Source organism: Poeciliopsis prolifica, unplaced genomic scaffold (assembly GCF_027474105.1).
Source record: "Poeciliopsis prolifica strain line A6 unplaced genomic scaffold, Auburn_PproV2 SCAFFOLD002, whole genome shotgun sequence".
Taxonomy (NCBI): Eukaryota; Metazoa; Chordata; class Actinopteri; order Cyprinodontiformes; family Poeciliidae; genus Poeciliopsis; species Poeciliopsis prolifica.
Window position 1 is genome coordinate 6,962,279 of NW_026562377.1, and position 19,768 is coordinate 6,982,046.

General features: G+C 35.7%; 1 protein-coding gene across 1 annotated transcript in view; it reads left to right on the top strand.

Moving 5' to 3' along the window:
• The window catches only part of LOC129351057 (E3 ubiquitin-protein ligase rnf213-alpha-like), a 63,665-nt gene that overhangs the window by 31,426 nt on the left and 12,471 nt on the right, over positions 1-19,768 (top strand). Inside the window, exons 23-47 of the mRNA XM_055019834.1 lie at positions 705-857; positions 1,474-2,093; positions 2,587-2,746; positions 2,820-3,037; positions 3,756-3,893; positions 4,417-4,572; positions 4,707-5,940; positions 6,053-6,237; positions 7,340-7,495; positions 8,550-12,125; positions 13,550-13,680; positions 13,857-13,952; positions 14,055-14,176; positions 14,399-14,512; positions 14,597-14,646; positions 15,060-15,198; positions 15,566-15,704; positions 15,887-16,069; positions 16,712-16,830; positions 16,954-17,114; positions 17,503-17,706; positions 17,916-18,103; positions 18,826-18,946; positions 19,156-19,256; positions 19,346-19,525. Of these exons, the coding sequence (XP_054875809.1) occupies positions 705-857; positions 1,474-2,093; positions 2,587-2,746; positions 2,820-3,037; positions 3,756-3,893; positions 4,417-4,572; positions 4,707-5,940; positions 6,053-6,237; positions 7,340-7,495; positions 8,550-12,125; positions 13,550-13,680; positions 13,857-13,952; positions 14,055-14,176; positions 14,399-14,512; positions 14,597-14,646; positions 15,060-15,198; positions 15,566-15,704; positions 15,887-16,069; positions 16,712-16,830; positions 16,954-17,114; positions 17,503-17,706; positions 17,916-18,103; positions 18,826-18,946; positions 19,156-19,256; positions 19,346-19,525 (8,644 nt within the window). The remainder of the gene's footprint in view (positions 1-704; positions 858-1,473; positions 2,094-2,586; positions 2,747-2,819; positions 3,038-3,755; positions 3,894-4,416; positions 4,573-4,706; positions 5,941-6,052; positions 6,238-7,339; positions 7,496-8,549; positions 12,126-13,549; positions 13,681-13,856; positions 13,953-14,054; positions 14,177-14,398; positions 14,513-14,596; positions 14,647-15,059; positions 15,199-15,565; positions 15,705-15,886; positions 16,070-16,711; positions 16,831-16,953; positions 17,115-17,502; positions 17,707-17,915; positions 18,104-18,825; positions 18,947-19,155; positions 19,257-19,345; positions 19,526-19,768) is intronic.

Genomic DNA, 19,768 nt, shown 5'->3' on the forward strand with positions numbered 1-19,768 from the left:
GGTTTCTTCTCTGAAATCTAATACTCAAAAGTGTTCCCTTTTTGTTTAGTCACTGTATGTTTCAGTGTACAATATTCACTCAGATAATTAGGCAGTCTCCTGACAAATCTAACTAGGCTGATCTTTTGCAAAGCAATGGACTTCCTCACGTTTTCATGGTAGACTTAGTACCATGACAGAAAAATCCAGAAAAAATGCACTATATAAAAATGTTAGATTTATTTCCTCCCAAAATATTACTTTGTCATTAAATGCACCATTAAATGTCTCTCCACCCCTTTAAAAAACTTAGGTGCTCATGGGCACATTCATCTTCAGTATTTTAAGTAAGTTTGAAATACATCAAATTTACAATAAAAAGCCTTACATTTTCTCCAATACAACATGAGGTTATTGAGATTTTTTTTCTCTTTGAGCAATTAATAAAATTCTCAAAGTTTTTAAAGATAAAGCATATGTACAAAAAAGCCCCCAGCAAAAATAAATTGCAATTTCTTATTTAAGATATGTGTTCTTGAAAGTTTTACGTATATAGACATACCTTTAATAGCACAAATAAATATGCTACATGTGGTCTTTAAAAAAATATTTGAGTGTTTAAATGTTTTGTTTGGGACATATGTGACTGTTCATTAGGATTCTACAAATGAGTGCTATTTCTTGTCATTATTATTTTATTATTTACATTTTATTTGATTTTCTAGAGTACCTCTGTGATGACGGTCGTTGTAAAGATGAAGTCAACATGAGAAGATTTTTGAGACTAAGGAAAGAGGAAGCAGATGCAGTATCCAAAGAAAAAGAGATTATCAGAAATCTCCTACAATTCTGTCAGGAGGTCTCTAAATATGTCAAAGGTGTGTAACATTTACAAAGGCCCCTTCAGATAATTTGCACGATGTTTTTGTCCTGAGTTAGTGAAACTAAGTATAACACAAATTGCACCCTTTCAACACCACCTAAAAATGTTAACACCTGCTTGTCAAGGTCAATGTGATTTTGCAGTCTAAGGAGCCCATGACCTTAGACATATACAACCAACTGCAGCCTAATAGGGGCTATTGTACCTTCTTTCCCCTCCCTAAAGTAATATTGATTTTATGCATGAACTTGCTGTCTATTGTTACACTTGGAACAACTCATAAGTATTGGGACAAGCTATCTCCTGTTCTGAAGGTCTCCTAAATGGTCCTAATAAATCATCAAACTAGACAAACTCAACTCATGATTCTTGTGAACATGAATCATGTACTGCAAGGAAAGGAAAAAGCAGAATCATTCTCAGAGTAGTTGTGAAAAAAAATTAAAAATTACATTTCGAGTTTTGAAATGTCAAACTTGTCAAATAATTTTTGTATAGTATACAACTAGTCATTTACATTAAGGGTATCCACCTAATCTAAGATTTGGAATCCTCATTTAACATGCATTTTACTTAAATTCAAATCTATACATTTCTCTTTTTAATTACAGTTGACTTCCAGGGGTTGGATGAAAATCTTCAACAGAACTTTGATTTAATGAATTTGAATGAATTCATGGCAGTTCGCTCACTTGATAACTTCAGCTCGCAGTCCTCAAGGAAAGTCACTTACTTCAACCTTTCTGATACCATCTATAAAATGGCTTCAGAACTACATGACATTAAAGACAGTTTAATCTTCAAAATGTGCTGGACCAACCAAGTGAAAGAACTGTCAAGAGAACACTCTGATGAAGATGACACTGAACACAGTGAAGAAGAGGAAACCGTCTATACTCTTGATCTCATTCACAGCAAAATTTTCCAGAGTTGCTACTGCCAGTATAAAAATCTTTATGACAACATCAAGAGTGGGGAACTTCTACTGGAAGAAGTTGACAACATCTTTGAGGACTACAAAGGAAAGTATAAAGACTTGCGCAAAGATTTGAACATAATGTGTGAGATTGATCAAACTGATAACAGAAAATGGATCAAAAGAAGAGTTGAACAGATAAAGGAATACCACAAACACCATTTGGTAATGGAGTCTACTGAAATAATTATGAGCATTAAGAATGCATTATGTCCAAAAGGAGATTTCAAAATCCTGGAGAAATTACTGCAAATGGTAGGTTTCTACATGTCTGTCACTCTGGGAAGTTTTATTTATGAAAATTTTAACAAAATATCTGTCCCATGTAATTTTTTACTTGAACTCTGGAGTATATTTTTAAACTGTTAACCTCACACTTTTTATACACGGTGGAGAAAAAACAAGTCCTTTACTGGAGATAAAAATAGGGGGGGATAAAAAAGAAGAAACAGAATAAAAAGAAAATGCAGTTATGTTAATAATAACTCAAAAATATGCAAAACTATCAATGTCCTAAACCAGAATGACTTTTCTTTTGGGTCATTGATGTACCATGTTTCAATTAAGTCGGAGGTTTAAACAGATTTATGAATAGTTGTTGTTTAAGCGGATTTGTGTTGTGCAACCAACCAACAAGATTTTTCAAAAATATTACAACATTTTAAAATGTTATGAAAACTGTTCCCATTATTTTTAAATCCCAATACATGATTTCACCTTGTGAATTTATATAATTTATATTTTTCAGAATGATGACAGCTCCGAGACAAAGAATTTGAACTACATTGATTCAAGCTTTGTCCGTGCAAAAGATTTTCTGAAAGACATAACAGATCAGCGCAAGGAGTGTCTTCAAGTCCTCAGTCAAAGTAAAAATTTTATTGAGTGGGTCAAAAAGGAACTTAAAGGTACAGTAGATTTAAAATTTTGTTGCAAAAAATGTCACATTTCCTAGTTGCTAAAATAAACTTCTTTTTGCAGATATCAATGAGCTGAAAGTTTTTGTTGACCTGGCATCCATTTCTGCTGGAGAGAATGATCTAGATGTGGATCGAGTGGCCTGTTTCCATGATGCTGTTCTTGGTTATTCATCACTGCTGTATGGGTTGAAACAGAACTCCAGTTATAAAAATCTCTTGGATTCTCTACCAGCCCTATGGAAAGCTCTTGAAAATGACAAAAACTTACCAAAAAAACTGGTAATCTTAGAAATTTCTTATTTTTTGAAACTATTGTAGCAGAACAACAGTTGTAAATTGTTAAATGATTGTGAAAAGATTGAGGCTATACAATTTCTTGACACATTCTTATGTCCAGATGGAAATTTCAACACATTTCAACAGTTTAAATTTATAAACTGTGACTAAATGAGCCATTATTTCTCATTTGGAATTAGCCATGAGAAGAAAAACAGTTTTCAAAACAAACAATGGGTTGTAAAAAGTGGTTAGCGGAACCCGTGCAGACTGATTTCGACAATATAGGCAGGGAACAGGATAGAACTCAAAATATTTTCACTGTTGTTTTCTTAGTTAAAACATTCTAATGTATCCACATGAATTTGCAAGGGTTTGAGGATAAATTGTTGGAAGCTAGAACCAACTTTGATGATGTATTGAGAATCAATTGCTGTCAGACTGTGTGTGCATCCCAATAAGATATAAACCAAATGGATTGAAAACATCTTCATTTAGAGGTCATTCTTTCAATAAAGTCCAAAATTATTTGGACCCCTGGTATTTTTTCATTTCAAGTGTTATTCCACCAATGAGTCATGTTCTGACTGGAATTGATTCAAAGAGATAATAAAACAAGATGTAAGATGTTTTATTTATTTTAATATATTTGTAATTTAATACATATACATATCTGTAAATATTATGAGATTTAACTCCCTGAATGTTTTTCTTATTTCAGGCAGATACAGCTCGTCATCTGGTTTGGTTGAAAACCGTCAGAGAAACACATGGATCTGTTGAATTTTCTTCTTTGTCTTTGGCTACATCCATTAATGAAAGAGGAATGTATACTATCAGCGCCCAAAATCAGAAACGGGTAAATCATTATCATTCGTTGCTATTAGTGTTTTGTGCAAATACATTCAAATAAGTGTATTTATAAAAGGTATAAAAATATCTAAGATTTTTTTATAATTACTAAATAAATTTTAGTACTTTAACCATATTAAACAGTATTTTAAACAAAATGACCACTGTAAATCAATAAGTAGTAACAAGTAATGTAATTTACCATTTCATATACGGTATATTAAAAGATTATTGATAAATTATTATCTTAATTACTTGGATTATGTCCAGAGGATGTTGATTAGATAATTTTCAGATGTATGATATCAGACAGTACTATAGAGAGCAGCGTCTGCTGCTTTCAGATATCAAGAAAGTAAGTCAATTAATTGTTTGCATCCCTAGTTAGTATATAATACAGTAGTGATAGACATGTCAATCTGAGGTGACAGCAATATTTTTTAATCTACAAAAATCTTTTCATCTTATCTGTAGCTTTGTAAAATAAACCAAATTTGCTTCATTTCATTGTTTAAATTTTTCTTCTACAGTTGAATTTGGAGTCTTCTCTGAAACTCCAGATTCAAGATGGACAAGGTCAAAGCTTGACACATTCTTATGAGGATCTGAAAGAGCTACAAAACAAGCTCATGCTTATGTCAGGAAAAAAACAACAAAATCAGACTGAAGTGGAACGTTTCACTGAGGTGCATTCCATAAATTTCATATTTTTATAATTTTGTGATCAGGAATTTAACTTTCTAAAATTATATTTATATCCATTTTTATATACTCTATAATTCTCACATATGTTGTAATAACACATGTTCTTTATATTTAGGTGTTTGAAAATGTCCAGAGACTTGCCAAAGCATTTGTAGATCTTCATACAGCAGGAAATCCACTTTTCAGATGCTGGGAAGCAAAGATCTATTGCAAAGATCAAAGTGATCAATGCATCATTATGGAAATCAACTTTTGCAAGACCATTACCATTAAAATAAATGGAAATCTGGTTGAACAACTCATAGAACTGTCCAGGAAGATGGAGTTGTTTATTTCTGACTGGCAAAAATTCATGAACAAAATCCGATCTGATCACTACTACTTAAATTTTTTCACAGCAGAACAAATATTCCATCTCTGCAGCATCCTGAGTCCTGCAAATGTAAATACAGAAATAGATGAGCAAGTACTGATGATGCTCTCTTTCATCAAACCTAACTGCTTAGCTTCAGATGTTTGGGGACCATGGAAAATGCTCTCCAACCGATTTGAGCATGGTAAAATCCTTAACAAAAATGATGACACATTTTCAGTCTGCTTTAGCCGTTTAACACTTGAGGATGGAGTAGAAAATGGAGAGCAGACTTTTGGTTTAAGAGAACTAGAAGACTTGTGGAGAGACTATATTGGAAATGCCAGAATGTTTTTCCATGACATTTTGGACATACGGAGTTTGGGACATTTATTTAATATGATAGCTGATCCAGAAAAGGAGGAATCAGAAGAACCAATGCTCTGTGAAAATAAGGATTCTTCCCTAAGAAGGACTCTCCCAAAAGGTCTCATTGCAAAGCAACCAAATCTACTAATCTGCCCACATGACCAGGTTCTGACTTCAAGTATATGCTTGTACATGTACAGTGAATATGAACCTCTACCAAGTTATGATGAGGTTCTCTTATGTACCCCATCAACATCCTACGAGCAAGTGGAGCTATTCCTGAGGCGATGTCTCACACCAGGGGATATTGGTCAGAAAGTTTACACAATGATTTGGGCAGATCAACTTGCATATGATGTCAGCTGTGCGATGGAGAAATGTTTTCAGAGACTGAGCACTCACTTTAAGCATGATTACAGGCTTGTAATCTATTGTAGCTCTGAGAGGGAACACACTTATGTTCCAACTGCATTTAGTCAGTTCAAAAGAGACTTTGTTCCTCAAGCGAAATTGGGGAAAATCCAACAATATTTGTCCAGGCATTTTTCACTCTCCTCAGATCTGAAGGACGCTATGTTTAAAGGGGGCCATACTGTTGGCATTGTCTCATCACATCGTGCTGGAGTTGGTAAGTTTTACATGTAAAATCATAATTGTGGATAAGATGATCTTTGTTCCCTGTTAATGTTGATGTCATAATTTTAGTCAGCCATATAAAAATAGTTTTTTCCATTTTTTAGGGAAGTCTCTATATGTTCAAAGGCTGTATGAAAAATTGGAAAGATGTGTTGGAGAAGGTACTGCTTTTAAAAAGTGCATTCGCCTCACTGAACATACCATTGATGACCACCAAGTTCTCCAGTCGTTGTACGACACTCCAACACAAACGGATATTAAGGTTTTTCACCTTGATGTAACATCATCGGTAAGGAGCGCTATACAAATACGTACATCAGAAAAATTAGGAATATTGTGAAAAATGGCAAATCTTTTATTTATTTTCGAAAGTCAAACTCAGAATCATTATACTTATGGTGAAATCTCTGAATCCTATTTTCTTTTGATTTGATGTTTATGGCTTACCATGGATTGCTGGGTTTCCATTTCACTCTGCAATCTGGGTCAAATGCTTGCATATCATCTGCAAAGACTTGAAGACACACGAGAGAACCTCAACATAACTTGGTAGATGTTGGCAGATGTCAATGCAAATGACTTGAAGGCTGTCGACACAGATGATGGCCTTCAAGTATTGTTGGGTCTGATGTCTCTTGGCTTCCTCTTAACTATCCTCATAGATTTTCCACAGAATTTGGGCCAAGCCAGTTTGTTAGCCAGTAAAGAACAGAAACATCATGGTTAGTGGACCAGCATTTGGCACCATTGGTAGAATGAGCAGAAGCCCAGTGCTACTGGGAAATGAAACCAGCATATAAATCAAGATGTCAGAAGAAAAAAAGTGCTTCAAAAATTTATTGCATTGACTATAGACTTCAGAAAACTTTTTGGACCAGAAACAGCAGATGGCATCATACCCCATCCATCACTGAGTGTGGAAACTTCACACTGAACTTCAAGCAACATTGATTGTGTGCCTTTCCAGTCTTCCTCAACACTCTGCGACCTTGAATTCTAAATTATTTGCAAACATTACTTCTAAGGATTTTGGTCCACTGAGCAATGGTCCAGACTCGAACAAAGTAACAATTGTAGCCCATTTGTAGGATTTGTCTGTGTGTAGTAAGTGCATATTCGTGAAGTGTTCTTTATGAGCGACCGTCTTCTGGACATTTGCCAAAGCAACAGTCTTGAAATATTTCAAATACATGCAATATTATATATAATGAATATGTGAGTTTCACTTTCTGAAATAAGTGGCACAAATATTTAACTTTTTCATGACAGAATTTTTATTGTTTTGGGTTTTTTAGATACACCTGTACTCTGATCAGCATTAATCTGATTTCTTTTCATTTTGACTTGGTTTTTGACTCAAAAAGTGTTTCTTTACAAAATGTTAATCTCAGGTACAGAAAGGCCTGGATGAATTCCTTTTCAAGTTGTTCTTTTTACGATACTTGATGGATTCAGATGGGCAAATGTGGCACTGTACTCATAAACACCTCTATATCATGGAGTTAACAGAAACCACAAATGATCAGGCCAGATGTGGCACAAGATTGGTAAGTTGTATACTATGTCTTAAAATCGTGATGATCATTAGGTTGGTTACTCTTCACGGTTATTTCTATTTTGTCCAGCATCCTTCCAATTATTTTGGCCACAGGAAAAGAAAATTTATACAGTTAAATCAGATATTTTTATTCACATTTTTCTGTTTAGGTCAGTTAGGATTTCTCAAGTGTCGGATTATTACCAGAAAAACAACCAGGTTAAAGTTTTTTTGTTGTACCTGTATGACTAGGATTATACATTTTGGGATCCATTCTCAAGCTTCTTACAAAAGTTTGCTTGAATTTTGGCCCAATTACATCTTAAGACCCGGTGTAATTGAGTTGGGTTGTAGACCACCTGGCATAAACGTCATTTTACCTCTGTTCACACACAGATTTTTTTCCATTGCCTTTATTGCCCTTAAAGGCTTTGACATGCTTCATCCGAAGTGCCATATCAACTCTCATTGCTGTAGATGTGGAACAAATTTTGTTCACAGAGAGCTATCCTCCTGCCGAATTCGACACCAGGCCCTGGTTGAACTAGTTCGAAATAGCTCTGTGTGAAGTGTTATGTTAGACATAATATGCTCTGACAGTAGACCCTAGAAAAAAATTAACCTCGGTCAAAATTTTACTAGCTGGATGTCTAAATAAATAAATAAGCTTGGAGTCAGTTGTCGGGACACAGATTTTTTTTTAAAGGTTTTGTTGGCTCTAGTGGCCTTTATTTGAAATTAGTTTGACAGGAAAGAGGGTTATGAGAGAGGGGGAAGACATGTCGCCAGACTATCAGTCTGGCGACATGTCTCAATTAGAGCATGTTAAGGCCTTACCCAAAATAGAAAGTTTAATTTGCTTTCATGTCAAATAGTAAGGAAAAAAAATATGTTTTTAATGGAAAATGAACACATTTGGTTTCAGTTGTTTGTTGTAAAAGTAGCTGCCATATTTGGAAGTGTTAGCTTTAAGGAGAATGAAGCATAGCTATTGTAACTTATGTAATTCACTGAAATTATTTTAATTGATGTTCACTTAAGTCTTTTTGTTTCTGTACATTTAGGGACAAAAGGAAAGCTTTGCAATCCCTGACATTTTCCCAAAAGTGTTTTGTCGACCTCCTAAAGAAATCATGGCATTGGAAAAGCAAAATGAGGAAAATCTTTCTACTGACAACAATGACCCTCTTATGGATGAAGAGTGTTTTGGGAGTGAAGCTTTTCAGAGACCATACCAATATCTCACACGTTTTCACAATAGTGAGAATCTTGATAACTTTACTTACAAGGGAATTGAAGGCTCTCATTCACATTGTCTTCAGATATTCTTGTTCTACTGTGGCGTCCTGGATCCTTCATGGGCAGAACTTTGTAACTTTGTGTCGTTTCTTAATCTTCAGTTGCAAGCTTGTGAAAATTCAGTCTTCTGCAATGTTGAGTTTGTTGGAGACACTCTTCAAGGGTTCAAAAACTTTGTGGTTGAGTTTATGATCTTGATGTCCAAAGACTTTGCAACCCCGTCATTATGTATCTCTGATGAGAGCCTCGGAAAAAAACAAACTGACCTGACTGGAGTAAATGAAAAAGATTTGGCTCCATTCCTCATTCGAAAAAGGTGGGAAGCTGAACCTCATCCATACATATTTTTTAATGATGACCACACATCCATGACGTTCATTGGATTTCATTTGAGACTCAATGACCGGAAAGGAGTTGATGCTGTAAATCTGTCAACAGGAAAAGTAATAAAGGAAAACATCATGACTCAAGAGCTGTACAGGGGGCTAATTCATCAAAGAGTCCCTTTCAATGTGGATTTTGATCAGCTGCCTAGAGCAGGCAAGATTGAGCATCTGTGCAGTGTACTTGGGATCAAATGGCCGACCGATCCTGATGAAACTTACGAATTGACCACAGACAATATCCTTAAAATGATGGCAATACACATGCGATTTAGGTGTGGCATCCCAGTTATAATCATGGGCGAGACAGGATGTGGTAAGACAAGACTCATAAAGTTCATGTGTGAACTGCAAAGATGTGGAGCAGCAGGAGAGAACATGAAACTGGTCAAGGTTCATGGAGGAACAACGTCTAGAATCATTCATGATAAAGTGGTTGAAGCAGACGCTCTTGCAAAGACAAACAAAGAGAATCATGAATTTGACTCAGTTCTTTTCTTTGATGAGGCAAACACCACAGAAGCCATAAGCAGCATCAAGGAAATAATTTGTGATCATTCAGTTCAGGGAAAAAGCCTCGGTACTCAGACAGGGCTACAAATTATTGCTGCATGTAACCCATACAGAAAACATACACCTGAAATGATTGAGAGGCTTGAGGCATCAGGATTGGGTTACAGAGTTCATGCGCAAGAAACACAAGAAAAGTTGGGCTCTATTCCTCTTCGCCAGCTTGTGTATCGTGTCCATGTGTTACCACCTAGCTTAATGCCTCTTGTGTGGGATTTTGGGCAACTCAGTGATTCAGCAGAACAAATGTATATAAAACAAATTGTGCAAAGGCAGGTAAAGGCCAATGAGATTGAGGAACGGCACATTCCAATGATATGTAACGTGTTATCATCATCACAACAGTTCATGAGGAAGAAGAAGGATGAATGTAGTTTTGTCAGTCTGAGAGATGTTGAACGTTGCATGCAGGTATTTGTGTGGTTCTACAAGAATCACTGCATGTTTGACAAAAATCTCAAAGATTCAATGCAGCAACAAACTAGAAGGGGAAACAAACCAAATTTTTCTCCTGCTAGTGACAGAGTGATCTGGTCACTCTTGATGGCAACTGGAGTTTGCTATCAGTCCTGCTTAGAGAGCAAAGACCAGTATCAGAAAACTATCAGTCGACTTCTTACACCTGAGTACAAACCACAGAGAATACAGCAGGAAATCCAACACATGCAGGAGCTTCTACTAAGTGGTGTACCCTTGGGAAAGACAATAGCCAGAAATGAAGCTTTGAAAGAGAACTTCTTTATGATGGTCCTTTGTGTTGAGCTAAGAATCCCCTTATTTATTGTTGGGAAACCAGGAAGCTCCAAATCACTATCTAAAACCCTGGTTGCAGATGCTATGCAAGGCCCCACATCACACTCAGACCTGTTTAAGAAACTTAAGCAGATACATCTGGTGTCTTTCCAGTGCAGTCCTCATTCAACCCCTGAAGGGATCATCCACACATTTAAACAATGTGCCCGATTTCAAGAGAGCAAAAATCTGGATGAATACATCTCTGTGGTCGTTCTTGATGAAATAGGGTTAGCTGAGGATTCCCCGAAAATGCCTTTGAAAACACTACACCCATTACTGGAAGAAGGATGTGTTGATGAAAAGCCACAGCCTCATCAGAGGGTTGGTTTTATTGGGATTTCCAACTGGGCATTGGACCCTGCCAAAATGAATCGTGGGATTTTTGTGTCCCGTGGTGATTTAAGTGAGAAAGAACTCATCAAAAGTGCTGAAGGAATTTGTGCTTCTGAAAGAAACATTCTTGAGAAGATAAAGCATCTCTTTAAGCCCTTTGCAAAAGCATATATGACAGTATGCAAGAAGGGCAGAGGCTTTTTTGGTCTACGAGACTTTTATAGTCTTATAAAGATGATATTTTACATCACAAAGACCTCAAATAAGTGCCCCACTGTCAATCAAATTGCTGGAGCAGTACTGAGAAATTTCAGTGGAAAAGATGATGTTAAGGTCATTGACATTTTCTTCAGAGAACTCCAACGTGACTTTTCCAATACATGCACCAGTACCATTGACATGATCGAAGAAAGTATTTTTTCAGCTTGCCAAATGGAGGAAAATCGGTACCTTTTAATCCTTACTAAAACCTATGCAGCACTCCAGATACTTCAACAGATATTTTTGTCTCATCAAGTCCATCCAGAGATCATATTTGGGTCCAGCTTCCCAAAGGACCAGGAGTACATGCAGATTTGTAGAAACATCAATCGTGTCAAAGTTTGCATGGAGACCGGACAGACAGTTGTACTTCTGAACCTACAGAATCTGTATGAAAGTCTATATGATGCACTCAACCAGTACTATGTTACTCTAGGGGGTCAAAAGTACGTTGATCTTGGATTAGGGACGCATCGTGTGAAATGCAGAGTTCATCCAAAGTTCAGGCTCATTGTCATTGAAGAAAAGGAAGTTGTTTATGAGCAGTTTCCAATCCCACTCATTAACCGACTGGAGAAACACTGCCTGGAGATCAACACTGTCCTCAAAATGGAACAGCGAGACATTGCAGAGCAAATACAAATCTGGGTTAACAAATTTGTCTCAATAGAACTTGACTACTCCACAATCAAGAAGTATATTCCAGGAGATGTTTTCATTGGCTACCACTCAGACACATGCTCCTCCGTTGTCCTTCAAGTAACCGAGAATAAAGATATTGAACCAGATGATCAAGTCACTTTGAATAAAGTGAAAACAGTTATGCTCAACTGTGCAACCCCAGACTCAGTTGTTCGTTTGGACAAATCTCAGCTCCCTCATGACGAAAGAGACCATTGGATGAAGGAATATGTCAAAGAGGACAAGCACAGGTCTCTGGGAGACTACATTGCATATCACATAAAAGAGTCTGAACATTCACAAGTGTCATTCACTGAGGTAATATTTTTCTTCAATTTCATAAAATTTAATTTGCGTCGTAGTTCATTCTAACTTTGAAATTGCATTTGCATTTCTTCTTGTAACTACATTATTCTCAACCTTACTTCAGCCTTTTAAGACCTTATGGGCTTTTTGCTATAAGGCTTTCAGTGTAGAGCCATAATTTTTTTACTGACATTAGATCAGTGGTGTCCAAAGTTGGTCCTTGAGGGCCGGCATCTTGCACGTTTTAGTTCTCTCCCTGGTTTAACGCAGCTAGACCAAATTATGGGTCATTAGACGACCTAAGAAGAACATTGATATTTGAAAAGGTTGTTACTACTACTAGGGAAAGAACTAAAGCATGGAAGGACCGAATTGGACACCTCTGCATTAGATGGTTACAAAGACATTAGAGCAGTGCTTCTCAATTATTTTCCGTTACGCCCCCCCTAGCAAGAAGAAAACTATTCGCGCCCCCCATTCCCCACCGTGACTATCCATCTCTGCATAACATTTTTTCCTTATTAACATTTTTTTCGCTGAAAAAACTCTACCGGCTTATCGGAGTGATTGGGATGTAACGTATTTAAGTGACGCGCTAATTTATTTGGCTTCATGCTGTCTGCTGCGAGCATTTTTAGACACAGCAAACACACCGGTTTTCCTCTTCTCCAACTGTAGTCACAGTGAAGCCAAGCGCTAAATATGCTTCGTCGTATTTCCTCTTCTTAGCTTTCGGTTGACTTTCTGTTGTCTCATTATCTTTGTCTCTCTCCGCTTTTCTTTTCATCCCTGTGAAAAACTTTTTCATGTTGGGGGTTGTTGAATAACGGAGGCCATAGACAGAACGCAGTCGGAGCTTTTTGTTGACTTAACACTGCTAACCAAGGCAAACCTGTTGTCTTGTAAGTCGTAAAATGTTGCACTGTCGCAAACGTGACAGAAGTAACAATGAGAGCGCCACTGCCGCCTACTGTGCGCAATTACACTTTATACTAGTACGGCCAAAAAAAAGCTTGTTCCCCAGGATCACACGCCCCCCCAGGTATCGCACCGCGCCCCCCAAAGGGGGCCCGCCCCACTATTTGAGAAGCACTGCATTAGAGGCACATCTAGCTTGTTGAATAATAGAGAAGATGTGTCATGCCTTTTGTGCACCTGTAGTTTTGGACAGTTAGTTCAACTTGTTTATTTTCTAGATATTTACATCAAGTAAAAAAATGTTATTGTCAGTGATTAATGTTTTATTGAAGAAATCTGGGGTATTGCAAAAATTGAACTCTCCTCCCCACAAAATGGTGCTAATATGAAGGTTTAATTCAATATCTATATATAATGTCATAACATTTGAAATTAATCTTTTTACATTTCACATATTTTTTATGGCCAACAATGTTAATTACATATTTACTATTGCTTTTATTTTCTATTTATTTTAGGTGACAACATTTTCCAGGTTGCTAACTGCAGCAGATGCTGAACAACTGCAGAATGAGATAAAATGTGATGCTGTCAAGCTGCTATTTCTGCTGCAATTTGAAACAGAGTACTCTTTCCTCAAAACAATCAGGTGTGCATCTTTTAATCATCTTAGATGCTACAATTTATTAGACAAGTAAATCCATTAAATAGAAAGTATATTAAGAGTTAAAAAAAAAGTTATGCTTTTATGGAAAAATTGTCAAGTGATCTTTGTAAATTGTAGTATACGCTATAACACCTATTATGAAAATATCTTGGTATTAGGGAATTTCTTGGCTCAGCACAAAAGAACAATGTGCTCATTGTCCAAACTGAGTTTGATGATGACGTTCAACAAAGAAATATTCTCTCCTCAGCCAAGTAAGTGAAGACATCCCACAATCACATTTTTGTATCAATTTGTGGTAATTCATAGTTTTTTGCTTTTTTGTTGCACTTTTAAATAATCTTTGCACTTCTCAGGTACTCCTGCATCAATGAAATAAAAAAGGGGCTCATGACAGAAGACACGAACACATTTGTGTACTTTGTCACAAAACTTCCTCGAATGGAAGGGGGAACCTCCTATATTGGATTTCAAGGCGGTTAGTCGTGATCTTGTACACAATTATAAACTATTTTATGTCATCAACAATTTCATAAGCTGCCTCCCCCAAAACACTCTAAAATACTGTTACAACATTTTTTAAAGCACATTTTGTACAATAAATTTGCATGTATTACTATTCAAAAAGAAATGCTGTATTGCTGTATTATGTCTTGCAATCAATACTGTAAATGTACTAATTGGAAGACATTATTTTCAGGTCCTTGGAAGTCTGTTCACATTGATGATCTCAGAAGATCAAGGGAGTTTGTTTCTGATGTTCATTCCTTGAAAAATCTGCGCATTAGTGATCTCTTTGAAGACCCACCCGAGGGTGAGTTATATTATTGTTACTTAACTAAGTATTATACAGTTTATTTTAGCCTAATAAATACACCTCTTATTTTCTTTCATTCAGCCATGGAGACTGAAGATCAGTTTGGACAACCCCAAAATGACAACAATGCGGTAAGTAAAATTCTCCACTCTTGCACAAATTTGGGAGAATGGTCAAGATTAAAGTCAGTTTACATAGCAAATTAACATTGCACTAATATGAGAGAGGTTGAAGTTGTATAACAGGAGGATGAGACAAACAATAAAAAAAAAAGGCAACTCACAAAGACTTAAATTTAACATTCAGAGTTCAAATAATTGAAGGTAAGTTATAAGTAAATAATTTAACCTGCCTGATATTTCTTCATTCACTTCATTCATACATTTATACTTCTACTTGTATTATTACTAATATTATTACTGTAGCTCCTTGTAGCCTTTTGAGATCAGAATATAAAAAGAGTTACTCGTTGTTACTTAATTCTGTAATTTTAGTATTTAAAAACTGTGCAATAAAATAGTTGTTTTAAACTTTCTTTGTTCAGGCATTGGGAGATGTTTTTAATACAACGGATCTTCTGAAGACCTGTGTTCAGAGTGCCGTGGGAAAGCTTCAAGATGTTGTTGACAGTGGGGAGCTGAGCACAAGGAGAATTGAGAACTTGCTAACACTTCTGGAGGAAAGTAAGAAACTCTTTTGGAAACCCTAACCCTAACTCTCCAGCTGCAACTGATTCAAAACGCTGCTGCTCGCATTCTCACTAAAGCCAGGAAGTTAGAGCACATCACACCAGATTTAAAGTTCCTACATTGGCTCCCTTTAGCTCAAATCATGAAACATTAATCAATGATCTAATGTAAAAAATGTAATATTGACTATGTTTTCTGTAACTTTGTATTTTTCTGTGTTTATAATGTAAAGCACTTTGAAATGCCTTGTTGCTGAAAGGTGCTATATAACTAAAATTTGATTTGATTTGAAAATGGGTAACTGTAAAACAGAAATTATGTTGTCCTAAAAAGATGCAAGACAAATATTTTTGTTTTTTAGGTGTATTTGCAGGTCTTGTGAGGAAGCATCTCTACTCCTTGTTGAAAGAGTATGAGGCTAACATCCTCAGTCAGCCAAAAGACTGGGTCCTGGATCAAGCTTCTAATGTCAGTGCCCTTCAAGAAGGAGGAACATTTGTGTAAGCCTCTCATTCATTCTATTGGTTTCTGATAATTACAATTGTGGTGTCTTCTTTTAAAGAAGTCAATTGGCCACCAGTCAGTAATAGATTTAGTTTATATTGACATGTTACATTCAGAATATATTTTGTTGTTTGTAACAACAAAAGTGAGTTTCTGCTGACATAATTACTTCTTACAGAAACACACTGTGGAGGAAAATACAAGCAGTCGTGACTCCACTTCTAGCCAACTTGGTTTCAGTCATTGACAAAGATTGCAATTTAGACCTGCTGATGGATGAAGGGGAGGAGATGAAGAACCTATGGTTTCATATTTTTGGCAGCAAAGAAATGCTCAGTGTGCCTTATGTAAAAGAGATCAAGTAAGTAATTTTGATTTTGTTCAGATAATATCCTTACAACTCAGAGCTTAACAAAAGATGCAGTGAATCTGTTCAGGCTCATAATAACCTTCAATCTCTTTTTTGTTTTTACACAACCAGAATTGTCTTAGATTAAAGTTATTTTGTCTGCTTTCCTAAGCCTCTTTCACAAAATATTTTAATAACAAAATCACTAAAACTTTTGTGCTGTCTCTTTCATAAATCACTAGTGGATACAGTAAAATTAAAATTAAAGTTGCCAATTCAGGACAACCGGAGGTATAGTACTGTATTGATCTCTGCACTACATGTAAAGCCTTTGTTGAAAGTCAACATTTTCCAGTCTTTTTTCTGTTTTTTGCCAGGAAAATGCTTAAATACTTACTCGCCTCATTGAAAATGAATGTTGTTTGCATTTTTAAATCCTGTGGACAGCTTGTCGCTCTTTCTTACTTGGACAACTTGTCCTTTCCATAGTTTACTGTAAGAAATGCAGTTATCTCCTCCAAACAATAAAGCTGAGTGTGTAAACCTTTATATTCAATTCAAAAGCTACTGTGACCTTTTAAAAAATAGAATTTGTAGTATCAATTGGATGATTTTTGTACCAGATATTCATTGTTTTGTTTCTTTGACTTTCAGCATGCTAGTTGTGCAAAGCCACAACATAGGTGGGGACATCATGCGCTGCCGCATGCCCTTCAGCTGGTGTATCAAAGACTTCCTGGATGAGCTCATGATGCAATCTTTCAGACATCAAAGTAAATAAACTTTATAAAAATGGTCTTGTAAAAAATGTTTTGCTCTTTTCAAGTCATGATATTGAAACACTGTAATCTTTATTTTCAGACTAACAAATTAATATGTTTTAATTTTTCTTTCAGGTAATTCATTTCAGTGTTTCCATGAGTTTTTCTTGAATACATCATTTGGCAAGTACATGAATGAAAATGTGAATGAGCGACTGAAGAATGACCTTTTTGAGAGGTACCTTCAGGACTTTGTTTCCATGACCATAAAAGTTGCATCAGCTGATGAATTAGAGGTAAGGGTAAATAAAGGTCCAAACTTACTACATTCATATGTGGTAATATTTATGTTAATGAAAATATCCGTCCAGTGCTCAGATCTTTCAGAAAAGTTAATGGGTAACAAACCTCCTGTTGTCCCAATGAAGTTGCCTTTGTGTTTTAGTGTTTAGAAAAGAAAATACCTTGTTAAATGTTATGTAAATGAGTAATTTCTGTTAAAAAGTCATTTATTGGGTAATATTGAAAATGGTCACTAAATGCATTCATTTCATATTAAGATTTATTTTTAAATCCTTACAACATTGCCAGAAAATCAAACCAAATGTATTGATTTTTTTTTTAACTTTATTTACTTTACAGTTAAATAAAGCCATTATAATCTCTTGTGCATTTTCTCCTCAGCTCTTGTGTCAAGCTCTGTCCAGTTGCATTGATGAAGTGCAGAGACTAAAACGAGATGTAGAAAAACCTACTCTTCTTCACATCCACTTTGCCTTCTCTTCCTACCGAAAGCGTCTTCAGAACCTCTCACAGATCATTTCTCTTCAACCTGAAATTGTTTTACCTTTACGAAAAAACCAACACAGAAGAAACTGTCCTGAAATGGTAACAGTATTTTAATTTATGAGCTAAGAAGGTCCAACCCCATCCTATACATTTGATAGCTGTTAATGCAAGATAAGGGAGACATTGTGTACAAAAAAACCTAAGGCTATTTTATTTTCTCTGCTTTGGGATTTTCTACACACTCAGTAAGTGTGTAGAATGAAACAAAGTACTGGGTGACTTAATCATTTTTTATGTTTTTGTTTTAGGTTTTAGATGTTTTTGCAGCAAAGGCTTGTGTGGAGAAGCTGGAATCCCAAAACTTAGACTCCGATGCTGTCTGCCGACAATGGATGAGGCAGGTGAAGAGGCTTCAGGTGTCTATGGAGCTGATTTTCTCTCAACATAGTCTCCGTCAGTATGGAGATCGATGCAAAGAAGAACTCCATCCTATCAGGTATGAATCTTTTCCACAGGACAAGTAATAAAAGTTAAATTATCCGTAAGTTAAGAAACAAAAGAAATGGAATTTCAAAGAGCACCAAAGATTATGCAGTTTTTCAGTCTGCATAGTAAGGGAACAAGCAAGTAAGGGAAACACTTCACAGTATTTCCATCCAAGTGGATCAAATTACCTAAATTTAAGTCCAACTTCACTAGATTAGAATAGTAAAATCTTGTGTCAGAAAAGACTGCTTACCATGTTCATAGGTGTTACAGCTAAAATGTCTGGCACTGTTTACATGGATGCTTAGGAACAGCATGCATGTAACCAGATTTAAACAAATATCTGAAGAACATCAGAGCGAATTCAGTTTGTCACACAGCAAGTCACTATTATACAATTTTTAAAAACTAGTTAGTTTGAAGTGAATTCTGTGTAGTAAGCTGACAACACAACTTTATGCTCTGACATAGATAATAATCAAGGCCGTTTTATATATCATTGTATCAAAATCAATCAGTTTAAAACACCCATACATATGCTTTTATATTTTTATCACAATATTGATCATTTTTATGTGTTTTAGGGGCCATTGGCCATTTATGAACAAATGTGTCCTGGAATGTGCACAAATCAGTTGACATAAAAGTATTATTCTTCAAGAGGAACTTATGTGAACCGCACAAAAAAATGTACCTGTTTTTGTACTATATTGAATATTTTCTGTTTTTTAGCAACGGCTGGAAACGTATTCACATCCTCGCGCTCTTTGTGGAACATCTGCTGCTGGGTTTTAAAACTGAAGACCATCAGCTCAAGGAACTGGTCCTAGAGCACATAAATATCTTGAGCAAGGTGAGTAGATGCTTGGTGACTTTCAAAGTAAATTACCATTATGACATTTACTGTATTCATTCTTTTTGTATTCATCTATAGTTGGAATCATTTGTTTCTTAATATAAATATTTCTGGTAAACTACCTGAGCAATTAGTTTTTTTCTACATAGGAAAAAAAAATTGCATATATTAATTTTGTATTGATTTTTTTTTTTTAATCATTAAAGGTCCTTGAGAGAAACTCAGATGTAAAAGTCACTAAGCCTTTTGAAGCTGTGATTAAAAACCTGAAGTCCTGTAAACAAGCAGCACTTGAGCGGCTATTTAAGTAATAACTTCTTTTATACTATTTTAAAATATTCTCCACAATAATTACATACAATTTTATTTAGCTGACTTTAACCTAACTTCCTTAAGGTTTGGAGTTCAATGTGCGATATGCGTGGCAGAGCCTGAGGAGCCTGTGGATTTACCATGTCATCACATGATTTGCTTGTCATGCATAAAAGAAAGTCTGGACTCTGGAAATACATCCTGTCCCACCTGCAGGCAAGATTTACCAGACGGCTTTCAGCTCTGTGTCTCTGAGGAAATACGGTAAGCACTGAACCCTTGAATAACTAAATAATGTTCAAAGTTTATTGTTCATGAAATTACTTGTCTTTGTTTTTCACTTCTCTGATATGAGAAAGAATAATTACTATCATGTAATACTTACATGATTGTATCTTCAATATAGAAAATCTCAATAAAAATATTTGGGTAAAAAAAGTGTATTGTTTCTTTAAATATAATTTCTCAATAAAATGATCTTGAATATTATTGTTATTTCATCAGTAC